Source organism: Saccopteryx leptura, chromosome 2 (genome assembly GCF_036850995.1).
Source record: "Saccopteryx leptura isolate mSacLep1 chromosome 2, mSacLep1_pri_phased_curated, whole genome shotgun sequence".
Taxonomy (NCBI): domain Eukaryota; kingdom Metazoa; phylum Chordata; class Mammalia; order Chiroptera; family Emballonuridae; genus Saccopteryx; species Saccopteryx leptura.
Genome location: NC_089504.1, coordinates 38,827,816 through 38,846,058, shown reverse-complemented (window position 1 = coordinate 38,846,058; position 18,243 = coordinate 38,827,816). Strand labels below are relative to the sequence as shown.

The 18,243-nt window shown below is 53.4% G+C and overlaps 1 protein-coding gene across 3 annotated transcripts in view; it reads right to left on the bottom strand.

Moving 5' to 3' along the window:
* Window positions 1-18,243, bottom strand: part of CNTFR (ciliary neurotrophic factor receptor) — a 121,710-nt gene that overhangs the window by 13,090 nt on the left and 90,377 nt on the right. For 2 of the 3 annotated variants that reach the window (XM_066367808.1, XM_066367807.1), the window contains exons 3-4: window positions 5,803-5,887; window positions 1,063-1,296 (exon numbers count right to left, since the gene is read on the bottom strand). In XM_066367808.1, coding sequence (XP_066223905.1) covers window positions 1,063-1,296; window positions 5,803-5,887 — 319 coding nt within the window. Of the gene's footprint in view, window positions 1-1,062; window positions 1,297-5,802; window positions 5,888-15,931; window positions 16,166-18,243 lie in introns of those variants that run through there. The other variant, XM_066367809.1, reaches the window with a different exon arrangement.

The window sequence follows — 18,243 nt, the reverse complement described above, 5'->3', positions numbered from 1 at the left end:
TGCGCACCCAAGGTCAAACAATTCGTTATTTTTGTGGTCAAGTGTGCTGAATCAAGTGGCATTGTAGCATAGACAGTAGCTGCAGTTGATAAATGAAAATGTGTCCAGGCTGTTTGTAAAACGAAATAATTGTTTTATTTGCGATATAACCCCTTCAAGCTCATTCTATTAGTTAAATATTGTTTCGATTGATTGTGATACAGTTTGGATATTTATACGGTATATAATTATATTTTTATTAAAATATTATATATTAAAATTTTTTCACTCACATTTATTCATAAACAAATTACATAATAAAATTTTGTTTGCTTAAACGAATTATTTTTGTATTTAACATTTTTTAATTTTAATATTTCGCCTGGCCCGTGAAAAAAGTTTTCTTTCTAATCTGGCCTGGCGGCAAAAACTGTTGGCCATGCCTGTTCTAGGATCATGATCTGCCCCTTGCCTCCCTTCCCCCATTTCATGCTCTCCCAGCCTTGCAGGCCTACAGTCACACTGCTCTCTGCCAGAAATAACTTTTTCAATGTATTTTCCAAATCCTCTAAGTCTCCACATGCCTCCCACTTGAGGAAGCCTTCCTTCTTCCCTGTGCCTTCCCGAGTGCCCACACCTATACCTAAGTAACCACAGATCCCACCTTCCCCATAAGGCCCTCATCACCAGCCCCGAAGAGCACAAGGTGGAATGTGGCTGCTCTTGCTCCAAGCTGAGACCCCAGGATTACTCCTCATCAGGCCCCAGGAGGGCCATGACCCGCCAGCCCTCCTCCACCCATCTTGTCATAGGAACAGGATTTCAGGATCTCAAAGACCCTGGGGAAGGGAAGGAGAGATACATGTGCAAAATACCCAGGGGTCTGGACTCAGTGGGCAAGACTTGGCTAGGAGCTCAGAAGAGTAGGTTGGGGTGGAATCAGAGAACAAGGGTCAAGGTGATACAGCCCTCCTCCCTCCACCAACAGGAAGGGGACTGGATCCAGGCCAAGGGTCTGGGCTTCACTGATAACCCCTTTGAGTGAAGTAGGACATCGGATGAGGGATTGAGAGCAACACTTACAGCCCACATGTAGGAGAACTTGGTGGCGCGGGTGCCAGGAGTCATGGTGGAAGCAGGCGTAGAGGCCGCTGTGGCCCAGTTCCAGGCCACGAAGCATGAGCTGAGAGCCATTGAGCAGGTCAGGGGCCAGGTCTGTCCCGTTTACCCGCCACGTCACAGCTGCATCCCAGTTGGCAGTCCCACATGGTAGAGTCACATCTGAGCCCAGGCGCTCGTACTGCACGTGGGGTGCCTCTGTGGGGTTGGGGAGGGCACAGAGCAAAAGTCACAGGTCCCAGCCATGCCCAGCAACCAGAATGTGCAAGGATGACAGCCTGTGAAAGTGCACAAGTGAGGAGTCCAGGCCAAGAGGCTCTGTTTCTAATGTTGTGTCTTGGGGAGATGAGGAGTGTGCACAATGTCTGTGGCTGTGCAAGAGTACAGGTATGTGTCTCTAAATTTGTGTGTTTGTAAATGAGCATTCTTGAGTGTGTGTGTGTGTGTGTGTGTGTGTGTGTGTGTGTGATAGAGAGAGAGATTGCTGGGAGGTATTTTAGAACTTGGCGAAAACCCAGTTCACCTCCAGTCTCTAGGTTCTCTTAAAAAGTTTTCTTGACCCCCATGACCCTAACCTCTTACCACCAACAGTCCCAGGCCCAGTCACTGACATCTGCTACCCAGGCAAACTGGAGCTGAGGGGCCCCATTCCTGGATTCCTTTCTCTGTCTTCCCCATCTGCTTCTCTTCCCCATCCTTATCTCTTTCTGTCTTGCCTTTTTCTCTCTCTCCTACTCTGGCCCCCCTAACAAGCCCCCCCCCCCCGCAACCAGCCATCCAGGGCTTGGGCAGCAGCAGCAGAAGAGAGAATGGACCCGGTGGAGGACCAGAGCCCTAGGGAACTGCTGGCAGCTGTCAACTTTGTGAGGCAGGAACTACTTGGGTTGGGGGTGGGGGAGTGCTGGGACTGAGGGAGCTCTCTGACCATTCCTCTCCTGCCCCCAGGAGGGGCCTGTCAGAGCCAAAAGCAAACCCCAGCCCTGGCCTCGGCAACCCAGGCGTGATGGACAGTGCCCAGGAGACTGGAGTGGAAGGGCGGGAGGGAGCACCTGTCGAGAGGCAGTGCTAGATGGGGGAGACATGTGGGAAGGAGAAAGTCCCAGACACCCATCTACAGACACCAGCAGAGAAACAGGCATGGAGGGCCTGGAGATGCAAATCTGTTCTCTACATCCTGCCCCCCAAGTCTGGGAGGACAGATGCTTTCCTGGTCCCAGCCAGATCTGTGGAGTGAGGGTGGGAGGGGAAGAGGGGGAGCTATCTGGGTGGGGGGCTGCGGGATCCCTCGTTAACACTCGCTCAAGTCTCCCCTCAGAGAGCTACCCCACTGAGTTGGGAAATTTTCAGAGGCAGTTTCTGTTAACGAGCCAATTAAGTTGGGCCAGTGGCCTCTTAATTAGACTTGTTAACACCACCAGAACGGCAGGGGGTAGGGATCCCCTATGTCACAGCCAACCCCTTCCCTCTGTTGAAGCCCCCTCCCCAGTGCTGCTTTTCTCTGTGCTGGAACATCTGTCCCTGTTTGTTGCCCCTGTCAGGCTCCCTGTGCTGGGGCTCTCCTTGTCTCTGGGTCTCTCCATGTCTCCAGATCTCTCCCCGGCTGCTTGTCTCTGTCTTGCCCCTCTGTAAGCCTCCCTGTCCCTGTCAGAGGAGAAGGAAGCAGGAAACCCAGCCAGCCCTGACCATTCGTCTGTGGGGCTGGGACCAGCCGAACAGAGGATGAACAGGGCGGAAGGGCGGCGGCTGGGGGCCTTGGAGGCCACAGCTGTGAGGCTGGACCAGAGACTGAATGAGGGCCTCCCCCTGACCAGAGGCCCAGTGTCCAAGGCTCAAGCCATAGAGCCCCCCCAATCCATCAGTCCTAGCCACTTAGCCCCCCTCCAACCTCCCTTCCAAAAACCTGGAGCTTCCAGGAAACATGCCAAGCCCCTCTCTCTGCACCCCACCCCCCAGCAGAGACTCTGCGTCCAGCTGCCTGAGGAGGAGGCTGGAAACTGACCGTTGGGGAGGGGGTGTGGCCATCATGGTCCCAGCGGCAGCACATCAACACTGACCAACAGCAGCTCAGAACTAACACGGACGCAGGATGGCCCTTCAGTCCTGGGGAGCAGGTACAGCCACAAGAAGAGGAAACAGCAACCCAACAGCACAGCAAATGTAATGGCAGTGGGGTAACACTTCCCCACTGTGCCTTATCCACCTCACAGAGGACATGGAAACACAACCCAACGACAATGACAAACCAACGACGTTAAGGACAGGGCAAGAATGAAAAAAATGACAACACAATGTCAGAAGAAAACTATAGGCTACAAGGCACAGGCAGAGGGGGGCAACATGACATGACAATCACACAGTGTCACACTGCTACAATAACACAACAACAGTAATACACACAGCCATGAAATAACCCCAAAGATGGCAGTGATTTAATCCTTTGTCTCGGGACAGCTCTCCTCCCACCCCAAGGGTGCCCCTACTGATGTGCTGTCCATTTCAGAAATTAAATCAAACAGCAGGAGGAGGATGGGGTTCTTGGCCCTGACGCGGTGACAAATGCTCTAAAGGAATCAGCTGTGAAAAGGTTGTTAGAAGCCAGGATGAGAGACAGAGACAGGATGAGGTCATGAACACAGAGAGCACAGAGGGACAGGACAGAGCTGACAGCTCCCTCACACCTGCGCACACAGGCTCACATGGGGACCACATGCCGGAAACAGTCCCCCCGTGCGTCCTAAGCAACTTCACATCGCCACACACATAGGATGAGGACATCATCACAAAGAACAAGCACACACAGGACAACTGTCCATAAGGTCACAGCCACACAGGGACACTGTCTCACTTCAGGGGTAGTAACACCCGATACAAGATCACATGCGTACACGGGAAGGGCACCACCACCGAAAGGCACAGTTACATATGGGAACGTGGTTTCATATATGGGAAGACAGTTTAAGAAGGATGCAAACACACAGACAGAAACACAGAGAAACTATCACACATGGGGTACAGTCTCAACCGTGACACAGTTCCACAAAGGGCACGATCACACAGACAATGTCACACCAGGGGACAGCACAGAAAGACGCAACCACACAGAGAAACACACTCAAATAGGTGCCTTGTCTCACCCACACAAAAACACAGCCTAATACACAAGAACAGTCTAACACACTCACAGAGATGAAGCCTTGGTCACATGTGGCTCTGGTTTATGCACAGGGCAGGGACCAGGCCAACAGTAGAGACTACTGCAGACCTAGGCGAGTCAGGTCAGCACAGGAGCCCAGGGCAGGCTGACTACAGGCAGGAAGTTGATGGGCTGGCCCAGTAGTGGTCCCTCTGGTCCCTGCCCATTGGGGAACAGCTCTGGGCAGGTCAGGCTCTTTGGGTCTCAGTGTTGGTATTACAAGGAAGAAGCTACAGGAATCTCAACCCACTGCCCCCCTTGAAGCCACAGGCTTGAGGGTGGCAGAGCTCAGCCATCAGGGTCTGCTCCGTGCCTGGGCCTCAGAGATGCCGTCACCTTCTCTGCCTCTACCCAAGCCAGCTGAGGTAGGGTAGATAGTGCAGACCACATCCACATGGAAGCTCCCTATTCTTGGAGCCTCCTTCGAGCAGTTTCGAAGTCAGCCCTTGTACTGATGTGGCTGTTTGAGGTGCTGCCTCAAATGCAATAGAAGGGCTGGTGGTCAAGTTAAGAGGGTGTCTGTTTCCCAGTAGGGGTGCAGCTCCTTGCCCTGCGGGCTGTGAGTAGGTCTCAGCCCTCACTGGACATTGGTAGGGGAGAGCACAAGGCTGCCAATGGCACTGCCTGAGTAATCCCTGCGTCCTCCAGCCATTTCATTCCAGCTGACTGACTGACCAGCCCATTTTCTTAGTGCTAGCCCTGCCCCATCTTGTCCTCAGTCTACCATCTCCATCCCTATATTCCCTCTAGGATAAGGGAAAGCATTCCATTCCAGCCTACTGTCTCTCAGTGTCTCCCACTGAATGTCCCAAAAGGCCATAGGGGAATTTCACTAAATACTGTACAGGGGCCCTGGCCCTAGTTGTCCCTAACTCTCCTCCCACCCATCTGTACCCCACATTCATCTTGGTGGAAAGAAGGACAGATCATCTCAAGCCAGAGATACCACAGTATGAAACCAACCAGGAGGGTCAGACCAGGTGGTGGTGCAGTGCATAGAGTGTTGGCCTGGATGCTAAAGAACCAGGTTCGAAACCCCAAGGTCACTGGCTTGAGTGTGGAATCATAGACATGACCCCATGGTTGCTGGCTTGAGCCCAAGGTCACTGGCTTGAGCAAGGAGTCAGTGGCTTGGCCAGAGCCCTCTAGTAAAGGCACATATGAGAAAGCAATCAACGAACAACTAAGGTACCACAACTACGAGTTGATGCTTCTCATCTCTCTTCCTTCCTGTCTTTCTGTCTGTCTCTTTCTCACCCAAAAAATAAATAAATAAAAGAAAAAGAAACCACCCAGGAGGGCCTGGAAGACTATGCCTATAAGACAACATCAGTGGGTCACCCTGCATATCGGTGTCATATGACTCATGTCTTTCTAGGTATTCATGGGTGATAATGCCAGCTTGTGCCAGTATGTGGCTCCTGGGTAGGTGCAGCTATGCCAAGGAAAGGTCATGCTTAGCTCTGAGAGGGGGTGGGCAGGGATGCCCCCTCCTCCCACCCAGCACTCACCCTGTGGACTGTGTCTCTGAGCGTAGACAACGGCAGTAGCGGCAGCAAGCACAGCACAGCAGGCCCATGGGACAGGAATGGCCATCTGTTGGGAGAAACAGGGGCAGCAGGGGAAGGGGCAACATCAGCCTAGGCAGGAACCTTCTAAGGAGCACCGCACCCCCTCTCAGGCAAGACTGGTAAATCCCAGCCCTAGGGCCAGGGCACCTTGACCCCAGATGCCCTTCTTAATAGGGCTCAGGATCCTCTTTCAAGCAATAGAAAAAACATTATTGGCATCTGTACACAAAGGTTTGCTAAGATGATAGACAGCAACCTATAGTGGTTTGTTGTTCGATAAGGCTGCTAGCTGCAGAATGTAGTCAACTGTGAATGAGTGATAGAACATTGGTAATGTTAGGGCCATTTTTCTTAAAATATATATATAGATAGATAGATAGATAGATAGATAGATAGATAGATAGATACACACACATACATATATTTATATATATAATCTTCACTGATGAGGTTGGCTAATTAGCTATAAACATTGCAAAAATGAAAGGGTAATGTTTTAACTTAGTGGGAGGTCTATACTTCTCCAAAGTGCCTTGGTGTGCTCCCGGGGAAAGAGCCCCAAACCTGGATGCTCAGGAGCCCCTCAGATTTTCTCAGTGAGCCTTGCCACTGGGCTCCGGGAAGTTCATAGCAGCAGGGTACCAGAGCAAGGGTCCATTGTGACCAAGGTCAGATGTGGGCTTTTGCTGTAGTGTGCACCAATGATCAAGAGAAGAATGAGGGATTTTCACATATAGGTCCTTGTCAGGGATCCCAGCCCATCCTTTACCCTAGCCACATGCCCCAGGAGCCTGGGTCCCACAGCCCAGCAGATATGCATCATTGTCTATACACACTCATATGGGTCCATAAAGTACACTCAGGACATGACCCCAGAACCCAGAATGGATCCAACTGCCCCCTACTCATTGTCTTGCTTCCTGGAATGGGTCTAGCAGTTCCTTTCCAACCCCACCTCAGCACATGCTCACACCTAAGAGCAGAAAAATAACTATTTCCTGCAGAAAAGGCTGCAAATATTATTCTTCCAACCCAGTCTGAGGACAGGGGGGACTGTCAACCAGACAGAAATAAGCATACAGAGAGCAACACTGTCTGACACTCAACCAAACCCTGCCTGTCAAAGGTGTAGCCAGACACACAGCAAAGATACTAGCCAGAGATGCTGCCAAAACAGCTAAACAGAACCCCAAAGAAACAGCTCCACACAGATAGAGTTAAGACTGGGAGACACAGCCTGACCTGTGGTGGCGCAGTGGATAAAGCGTCAACCTGGAAATGCTGAGGTCACCGGTTCAAAACCCTGGGCTTGCCTGGTCAAGGCACATATGGGAGTTGATGTTAATAATTAAAAAAAAAAAAAAAAAAAGACTGGGAGACACAATCAGACAAAGCCAGAGAACAGGTGATATACAACCAAAGGACCCACCAGAGACACTGTAAAAAAACTCAGTTACATGTAAGCCAACATATAACCAGAAAAAAGAGCAAGAAGCACAGGCAGAAAAACCATCAGCAACACAGCCAGAGAACCAGAGACACTGTTAGAAACCATGCCAGAGAAGCTTCCTGACACACAAGCAGAGAAACACCAGAGAAACTGATAGACACAAATAGGCATACACCCAGAAAAACAGCTAGAGAGAGAACCAGAGATGCAGCCAGATGCTCAGTCAGGAAGTATCCACACCACTAAAAACACTGCCAGGGACACTCAGACACAGACACACTGCCAAACACAGCCAGAGCCACTGTCAGAAATACTGCCAGAGAAACAGCCAGAGACACTGCAGACAGCTAGAACAGGAGACAAATGTGGGTGTCAGCCTGTAGGAGTGGGGGGTGAAGTTGGAGAGAACCGGACTTCTGTGGGCTCATCAATGGCAGAGGGCTCCTGTCTGCCTGTTGCTATACTCGCTCCTCACCAGGCGAGTCCCATCTGCCCTGGTTTTCCTCTAGCCACAGCCCCAGGTGCTCTGACTGCCCCTCCCTGGCACAGCTCATCTCTCTAGGTCCCATGTGCCCTTGGCTGCCGGTCTCAGGCCAGTAACTCCTAGAAACTTAGCTACCACGTGACCTGGCTCGTAACCCTCAGCTACACCCCCATCTTCAGCTACTCCCCAGGTCTAGGAGGTTAAGACAATGGCCAAAGTCACAGTCAGTGGTAGAAGGGCCAGGAAATGAACCCAAGACTGTTTGAATTTAGAGCTGGTGCTAGAGAAAGACAAAAGCTTGTTCTCCAGCTCCACCCTTGCAGGTAGCCCTCAGACCCTCCCCCACCATCTCTGCCATCTGCCTGTCTTTGTCTGCACAGCCAGGAAGATACTCCACCTCACTGCCACCCACTGCCCACCACATGGGAGTAGGAACCTTGACATGGGGAGGCAGCTGGGCAGACAGAGTGGATGGAGATTATGTCACAGGATGGGAGGAGAGGGACCAGGTGGCCCTCTGCTCCCAGCTCCTTCCTGGTCCCAGTTTGGGAGGCAAGGCGGGGCTGTGGAAATGACCTGGCATGGCATGGCATGGGTATACATGCATACAGGCACACACACACACACACACACACATTTGGGCCCCCGCAGGGGGAGGAGTGGCTTCTTCATCAAAGTCGCCTCCATCAGCCCGATGAGTTACTGTAAGGGCCGGGCCCTCGGCCAACCGGGGCTGCAGCCATGAGAGACGGGCGCTGCTGAGAGCAAGCACTGCAGAGAGTGGGGGATGGGGTACCAATCACAGACACCGCATGGTTTGGGACACTCAGAAAAGGAACACTGAGGCAAGGAGAGAAGGAAAACCATGAGTGGAGACCCAGAGGGATAAGAAGGGACCAAAATAGGGAGAAACAGAAGAGATGCAGGAAGAGAGATGGGGAGCATAGGAGATGGGCGGAGAATCAAGGGCAGAAGGAGAGACAGACCTAGAGAGAAGGAGACACACTGGCAGGGTCTCTACGCCCACCCAGCTCCTCCAGTGTGAGGGATGGTGTCAGAGCAGCAGTCCTGGCAAACGTGAGACAAGAAGAGCAGAGCCTTCCTGGGGACTGTAGGACTCTCTTTGGGGACCCAGAAGCCCAGGCCCCAGGGAATAAGGGTGGACTAAAACCCCACCCCATCTCTGTCCTGCAAATGCAGAAAGCCTCAGGCCAACTGCACTTGCCCCTTCCCTCAAAAGCCCAGCTGAGTCCACTCCCAGGTAGGACAGCTGAGGCCAGAGGCATCCAGGCTACACCTCCACGCTGCCTTAGCTCACCTCAAGCTGCCCATCCCAGGGCAAAGACCATCTTTCCCAGAAGTTTTCCAAGTCCACACCCCATGGTTCTGGGATAGATAAATCCCACAAAGCCCCAAATAAGGGCCATGCAAACTGACCCAAGCTCCCCGTAGACCCACTCCAGGGGCCAGCCTGGCTTCCAGCCCCAGTTCTGGAATGAGGAGGGAACAGAGGGCACCTAAGTAGCAAGAAAGAAGAACAGAGCCCAGCAGCCCAAACCCCTTGTCAGCACAAGGAGCCCAGCACTTCTGACAAGAATCTCCGAGTGGCATACACACACAGGTGACACATCAAGAGTCAAATCCTACCCTGGCCGGTTGGCTCAGTGGTAGAGCGTCGGCCTAGCATGCAGGAGTCCCGGGTTCAATTCGTGGCCAGGGTACACAGGAGAGGCGCCCATCTGCTTCTCCACCCCTCCCCCTCTCCTTCCTCTCTGTCTCTCTCTTCCCCTTCTGCAGCCAAGGCTCCATTGGAGCAAAAGTTGGCCCGGGCGCTGAGGATGGCTCTGTGGCCTCTGCCTCAGGCGCTAGAATGGCTCTGGTTGCAACAGAGTAACGCCCCAGATGGGCAGAGCATCGCCCCCTGGTGGGCATGCTGGGTGGATCCCGGTCAGGCGCATGCGGAAGTCTGTCTGGGTGCCTACCCATTTCCAACTTCAGAAAAATACAAAAAAAAAAAAAAAGAGTCAAATCCTGGGCCCCCAACTTACTGTCACTGCCCTGCTGTGACACAAAGATATCATTACACATTGCTAACAACACTCAGTATAAGTAACACAGTTGTACAGTTGACAATTGCACACGGGTGTTGACAAGTCACTATACTGACAAGGATGCAGTGACAGTCACATAACAATAACACCAACAAACAGGGCAATACCTGTTGACACTGACATAATCATAGTGACAGTGACTTCAAAATCAAAAATGCAGTGAAACTGACAGTCACAAAGAATAACAATGACAGTGATATCCACAGTGCCATAGGAATGTTAATAAGACTCAGTAACAGTCTACAGTAATGCTGGCACCATGAAGGGTGACAGTCACCAGCAGTGACAATGATAGACACAAGTGACAGACTCCAGATCAGGAACCTCAGTTATCTAGCTTCTGCGTCTGGCTTAGGATCAGCCCCAGCAAGGTCCCAGTTGCCCTTCACCCCCACCCTCAATCGCTGATCAGGTGAAGGCAGAATCTGAGGAAGGGGAAGTGCGTTTCAGAAAGCCCCAATTTATCCCTGCAGAAGCAAGACAGTTCAGGTTACACAGCCCAACATGGGAGGTTGTATGTTCGGAGCTTCAGGGTGTTGGTTGGTGTGGGTGTGCTGACGGTCAGGTAGGCTCAATCTGGCCTGAACAATGAATGAGCAGGGAGGCCCCAAGTGGTGCCTCCAAGAAATTGAGATCCAACGAAGTTCACTGGGCTGGACTGCCCTCACAGCCCAGGGCTGGGTGAGGTCAGAAACATTCATCTGATGGAGGGCAAATGGCCCATGGCAAGGCCAAGGTGACATCTCCACAGCTTCCAGGCCCCCTTGGAAACCCCAGACTTCAGAATATGTGTGAATAAGGAAAAGGCACTCTGTCCTGGGGCCTTGTCCCCTTCCCTTCTGCCCCCAGCAGCCCTAGAGAGCCTGTCTGGTGAATGAGGCAAGAACTCAGGACAGGACACGGCATGAACTGATTCAAAGGCTGGAGGAACTCTGGAGGCCTCAGAACTCCAGAGGAATTAGAGTGGAGTAAGGAAGAAAGACACCTACACTTGGGAGATGGAGAGAAAATGAGAGACAGCAGGGGCAGAGAGAGGGACAGGGATGTGGTGGGCAGGGAGGAACAGTATTGGCTGAGAGGGGGCCTGGGAGACAGTCCTGGCTGGCGGGAAGCTCCAGGAGAGGGAGGAGGGGTTGAGGCCAGGAGGCCCCCGGATCCCACCAGGACTAGGCAGCCTGGACCACGTGGGCGGTGGGGGCGGGGGCAGAGGCCTGGGCCGTCCAGAGGCTGGTGGGGGGTGCAGGCTGGAGGGAGGGCTGGCCCCTGGCGGCTGGCCCGCAGGCCCCCCACCAGGGAGGGGGTGGAACCAGGTCAGGGGCCAGTTCTTGGGCTGGGGCGGCTGGCCACAGGGTAGGCTCCCACTCCCTGCGGCGTCTCTCCCTCCTGCGTCTCAGTCTCTGCTCTGGCTCTCCTTTCTCTCTGGATCTAGACCTGGCCTTCCTCTCAGCTCTCGGTGCCCCCACCCCAAGGGGCACTGGACTCAGATGCCATGCCTGGGCTCCGGATTCAAGCCCTATCTCTTCCTAGGATACCACAACCCCACACACTCCAGGAGAAAACCCCAGTGCTCAGGGGATAAGACCCCACCCAAACTTTGGCCCCCTCCTCCCCACATAGAAGGGGGCAGGAGAAGCTGAGCACCCGTGGGAAGGGGGGCCAGGAGGGAGGCAGGGGAAACAGTTCCCCAGCTCCAGCCTTTGGCTGAGGTTGTGGAAAAGGAGGCAGCTCAATATGAGTGAGTTGGGGGGTGGGTATCTGCACCTGCTGCTGTGACCTCTGCAGCCGGAGATGGGGGCTGGGGGGGGGGGGACGACAAGATTCCGATGGATTTTGGCAGCAGCCTGAACTCTGAGTGCTCAAACCCCCTGCCCCCAGCCTCTTGCACCATAGGGACCCTGAGATCAGCATGTGCATGCCCTGCTGCACACATGTACGGGTGTGCTGTGGGGAGAACCTGGGGCCCGCCCATGATGGGCCTGGCTGGGCAGCTGGAAGGTGTCCTGAGGAGGTGGGAATCTGAACCCCACAAGCCTGTGCCTACATGTGGAGTCCCACTCCAGAGCGGGCTGCCTGGTGACCTGACATGTGCTTGTAGGTGAACCTACATGTAGGCCTGTGTTTAAGAAGCCCTCTAAGTGCAAAAGGCCTGGGCTTCTCCCTCAAAAGTCAACTGATCCAGCCTGGCCTGTGGTGGTGCAGTGGATAGAGTGCCAACCTGGAACACTGAGGTTGCTGGTTCGAATCTCTAGGCTTGCTGGGTCAAGGCACAAATGACAAGCAAGCAATGAACAACTAATGTGAAGCAACTATGAGTTGATACTTCTCGTTCCCCTTCCTTTTCTCTCTGTAAAATCCATAAATAAAATCTTTAAAAAAAATTAAAAAAAAAAAAAAGATCAACTGATCCAGCTCCCTGCCTCTCAAATGGAAAGCAGGAAGGGACAGATAAATTCCTATCCTCCCTCTGGGCATATGGGCTCTAGAAGGCTTTGCAGAACCTGAGGCACAAACACCAACTCCCCCATCCCTTAACCCCAGTCCAGAGTCCCCTCTGGCTTCTAGAAGAGTGAGGAAGATCCCTATACCTAGAAAAGTCCCACACACCAGTCAGGTTAATTCTGTGAAGAATAGGCTGCTCCTCTTGGAGGGATAGAATGCTGCAGCAGGAGGTTAGACAGCCAGAAGAACTCCATGAAAGGTGGGGGATGGGCAGAGAAATGGGGTTGAATGAGACTTCCCTTAGCTGATGGGGCAGAGGGCTCGCGGCAGATGAAGCAGCAGCAGGATGGAGGTTTTAGGGCCTTCATGGAGACAGAAGGGACAAACTAGCTTTCGAGACTTGAGGGCTGGGACAAAGACCTACTTGCCCTAGCATCTCCCACTACACGCCACCCCTACCCCCATCACAGCTATGGTGTAGACACACCCTCAAATACATGCACAGAAGCCTATGCTTGTAAGTTTGTGTACACCAAATAAAATGGAAAGAAAAAAAAAGCTTGTACACACACACCGGGACTGGGGAGGCAGTGCATGTGAAGAATTGGTTTGTAACAAAAAGAACTGAAGATCATTTTTCTAATAGAACCAGAGTTGACTGGGGGGATGGGGGAAAGACACAGAACTTTAATTGTCTTTGTGTAACAAGGTCCTGTTCTCTCTACCCCCCCCCCCCAACATGCACGTACACTGCACACACTTTGAGGAAGCTTCTGGTCTGCTGGGCAAAAGCAAGCCATCCTTCCTCCCCCTTGCTCCCCTCCTCACAGTGGGGAAGCCAGAGCAATCTGTTCCTGATGGGTAAACACAGGCATGAGTATGCACACACACATTCTCACACACACACCAGCGATTCAGGGTCATATCATACCCAGTGTTCACTCCACCCAGAGTCCTAGCACACACTTGGGCTCTCATGACCACCCTGCAGAACTCCCCAAAGCCCCCACCTCCACATACACGCAGCCACAGCTTTAAAGACACACCCAAAAACCTCTTGCAGACTCTGGCACTCAGAGTCTACCATCATGGCCACATATCACAGCCTCCCACATGGACACCCGCTGCCACAGCCCCACACACGCTGGTGTGCATGCACACATGCATTACACAATCACACACACAAACTCTCACACGTGCTCACTCAGAACAGTGATGGTCTCACATATGGATACCATCACACAGAACAGTTGATCTTCTACACAGATACCATCGCATCTCCAGAAACTCAGAGCTCCCCGGTCACCCTCAGCCCCTCACACCCCTCTATTCCACAGGGGGAAATACTTAGATACACACTCAGGGTAATGACTCTATCCTGGAACCTGGGGTTGCCCAGGTGGTGCTTGTGGGGAGCGGGGGGGTGTGGGGGGGAGAGCTCAGGATAGCCTAAGGCCAAAGGAAAAGGGAAGGAGGAACTCCACTGGTCCCTAAAAAGTGAGTAAATACATTATTATTCCCTAGGCCAGCGATTTTTTAACCGTTTTTATCTCATAGCACACATAAACTAATTACTAAAATTCTGCAGCACACCAAAAAATATATTTGTTGACCATCTGACCAAAAAAATAGGTATAATTTTTATTAATTCACACAGAATGGCTATTGTGCTGGCTGTTGTCATTTTCTTATTTGTCAACCTAAGGGAAAAAAAAGGTCAGTGCCCCTGACTAAAGTCAGGTGTTGAATGTTTTAAATTCTTGCTCTAGTCAGGTGGTTCTGTGGTTAAAGCATCGACCTAGCTGCAAAGGTCATGGGTTTGACCCCGTCAGGGTACATATGAGAAGCAATCAGTGAGTGCACAACTAAATGAAATGAGTTGATGCTTCTCCCCCCCCCCCCCCCATTTCTCAAATCAATGAAAAAAAATTTTTTTTTATTTTTGCAGCACACCAAGATGCCATGGCCAGGGCACACTGGTTAAAAATTGCTGCCCACGTCAGACCTGTGGCAGCGCAGTGGATAAAGCGTCGACCTGGAAATGCTGAGGTTGCCGGTTCGAAACCCTGGGCTTGCCTGGTCAAGGCACATATGGGAGTTGATGCTTCCTGCTCCTCCCCCTTCTCTCTCTCTGTCTTCTCTCCTCTCTCTCTCCCTCTCTCTCTCCTTTCTAAAATGAATAAATAAATAAATAAATTGCTGCCCTAGGTGCAGCTACTTCCTTCCCCAACCACACTTTCACCAGCGTCTGGGAATGATGGGAGCTCCAGGCCGGACAGAAGGGTGAAGAAGCCCCTGAGTGCAGAGATGGTGACACTGGTAGGAGTAGAAGCCAGGAAACCCCAGAAACCAGCTTACTCCCTAGGCCCCCACTGTCTCCCTTCCCCCTCCCCTCTTCTCTGGGATGAGGATCAGCAGTAGCTCTCAGCCTAGCTATCTGCTGTGTGATCCCAGCCTCTTCACAAGCTCTGTGCCCACAAGTGTCTACAGGGCACCCAAATGTCAGGCCTGGCTGCAGGAGGGGAAGGAAGGGGAAAGAGATGGGGGCCTTAACCTCAATTTTTAGCCAAAGCACTGTCATCACTGTAAGGTTCAAAGAGAGATGGGGATAGCACTGACCAAGCTGGTACTCCCCTAAGTAACCACTGAGAAGAAAAGAACCCTAAAATGTCTTTGGAGCCTGGGGCCCTGTGCCTCGCCCCACCCCCCACTCTTCAACACAAGAAAACACCATGTTGCTGTCAAGGCAGAATGGAATCTAGGCTGTGCTGGCCAGGTCTCAACCAGGAAAATGCTGTTGACATCCTCACCACTTGCCACTCCAGGTGTAGCTTGGACCCTGATGCCCCATCCTAAAGGGAGCCTGGCAGGGCCCCATAGAAGCCAGGCAGGGGAGCAAACACCAGGCAGCAGGACCTAAGGGAAACAGGCAAGGAAGTCCCATAAAGCCAGGTGATAGAGACTTGTGGAAAGCAGGCAGTGGGAACAAAAGAAATCGGGCAGAAGGGTCTAGGGAAATTGGGTGACAGGGCCCAAAAGAACATAGGCTGTGGGGGCCAAATGAAACCAGGCAGTGGGGACTAAAGTTAGCTAGGAGGTGGAGACAAATGAGGCCAGGCAAGAGGCCCACAGGATGTGAGGAAAGAAAGATATCAGGAGCTCATCCCCTCTGTCTAGATGTCACCCCCACACCCTAGGCCTCTCTCTCAGTAGCCCCCTTCCCACCTAGGTGGTGGTCCCCTCCACCAGGCCAATGGATACAGTCAGAATCCCCCCCTCTCTCAGAGGCCTGGTCCAGTTGCAGCCAATGGGCCCCCAGCCCCATCCCTGAGACCTCAGGAAGTCCCAGTCCCTCCCACCGGCTGCAGAGGCAGGGGGGCTTTCGCGGGGGGCGAGGGGTGGAGAAAGAGAAGAGACAGCTTGGCAGGGGGACCGCTCAGAGCAGCCGCGGGGGGCGGGGGGCGGGGGCCGAGGAAGGAGCGGGAAGCGCCGAGGCAGGCTGGCTGGCGAGCGCGGGCGGGGGCGTCTCGGCGGCGGCAGCGGAGGTGACAAGTTCTGCGGCCCTGCGGCAGCGCGGCCACTGACCTGTGTCCCCACGCAGGCGCCCTGTCGGTGCCTCCGGCGCTCCGTGGGTCCGCCCGGCCGCCTGCGGGCATCGGGCCCCAGGGGCGCGGGGCTAGGGCCCCAGCGGCCCGGGCCGGCCCCGGAGGCAGAAGCTACCCCCCCTCCAGAAAGTCCTGGCGGGCGGGCGAGGGGCCGTGCTGAGCTGCGAACGAGCGAGGCGGCCAATGGGCCGGGAGGAGGGGAGGAAGGAGCGCGCCGCGAGCGAGCGAGCGAGCGAACCCAGCGAGCGAAGCGAGCGAGTGAGGGACGGCAGGCAGTGAGGTCATCCTTTGAATCTAATTGTCTGAGTCAGGAGGAGATGTGGCACTTGATGCAGCGGGAGGGGAGGGGGAAGGGACCCTCCCGGCTCTGGGCAGGGGGGCCCTCGTCGAACTCAGAGGCAGCCGGTGCCTCCCGGACCCTACCCAGCACCAAGCTGCCTCAGGCCAACCCGGACAGACCCTTGACTGTCTCAGGACTGACCTCTGCTGCCAGGGGGAATCAGTCCCACACCAGCCCCAGAGAGTTGGCGACCTTCCTACTCTCTGGGGGTGATGAAGACCCCCTCCCAGGCCCAGGTCACCTCTCTGTATTTCTGAGAGTAATGGGAAGCCCAAACCCATGCTTCTGCCCTCTGAAGAGAAAGGGGGAACTTCAACCAGCCTTCTAAGTTATTCTGTTCCCCAAGTTTCTTCTCAGTGGAAATTTGGGGGAATCTAGACATTGAACCCCAGCTTCCTGTCCTCTGAGAATATTAGTGCAATGTCAGCCCGTCCTCCAGTTATTGCAGCATCAGGACCCCTACCTGACCCCATAGTCTTCCTATTCTTCATGCCCCACCTTTCAGGAAGGGCAGGAGCCTATCCAGACTCTTAGGGAACTGCCCAGAGAACCAAGCTGCTCATGTGGTGGTGGTGGTGGTGGTGGGAGGCGGCAGCTGGTCCCTGGGCCTGTCAGGTGTGTACACCCAGGCACGCAGCCATGAGCACATGCACACATGTGTACATACACACTGGGGGGGGGGGCACCAGGCAGCTGGGATGCTCACACCAAGGGCCACACACACCTCCCCTCACCCCCATGGGGGAGGGGTGATAAATATTTCAGGGGCTTTTAGCTCTGAAGGGGCTGAAGCTGAGGGAGGGAGGGGTATCCATGATGTCTGATTAATGGGGTTACAGGCTTGGATCAATCCGTCCGCCCGCTGCTCCCTCCTCCTCCCTCCTCCCTCCCTCTGCCTAATGCGCTTTATCAGGAGACGCTTTTCTGACTTGGCAGCGTCGGGTGTTTTAAATAGACCCATTTAGAGCAGGGGTTGGGGGAAAAAGGAAGGGGGGAAGGGAGACAGAGATTGAGACAGGCTGGGAGACAGAGACGAATCAGAAGAGAGACAAGCTCAGAAGAGAGAGACTGGGAGAAAGACAGAAGGAAATCCAGAGACACGGAGATAAGAGACAGGATGAGACTCCCACAGAGGCTGAAATGGGGGGGGGGGAGTGATGGGAGGCCAAAGGAAAGCCAGGGATTGAGGAGCAGAAAGAAAAAAAGAGACAAGAGACAGAGAGAGGAAAGGAGCCACTGGCAGTGGGAGAAACCCAGAGAGAGGCTCTCTGCAAGGGCTCAGCGCTAGCCTGGGAGACAGCAGATATCTGTTATTTCCAAAAACAGTTTTTCATCCACTTTGTTAAATTAAAAAGCTGTTTTTAAAGTGGAGCTGGAGGTGCTGCTGGGGAGGGCGGACAGAACGGCCAAGTCCTCCTTCCAGCCTCCTCAGCCTTCACAGAAGCTGCTTCAGCCTGCACCCCCTGGGAAGGGGTTCTCCGGCTCCCCTGCCCTCTGAGATCCTCTGGGATCCCTGGGGACAGGGTCAGGGCACCTGAGCTACTGTTCATTGGCAGGAAGTTCTTCCTGCTGTCTGGCCTCAGTCCCTCCTGCTTCAGGGAGCCCATTCTCTTGCCTGACTACTAGCCTGCTCTTCTTCAGCCCCTGTTCCAGCTCCCTAAGGTGTTCCCAATTTAGGAAGAGGATTATGTATCCTCACAGCTCAGGAGCTCAATTTCCCAACAAGCCATCAGACTCCTCCCAGGTGTGCCCTGTATAAATATTTATTATCTATTATTGTGTAAATCTGAACTTCTATCAGATGCCCCACTACATGTCCTTCAGTCCCTGGGAACAGTGTAGATGGAAGCTTAACTCTACAGCCCTCTGGAGCCTCCCTTCCTCCTCTTCAGAACCCCAGCCCCATTTTAAGTCTCTGTAATGGTCATGTTTCAGCCTGGGATACCCCATCT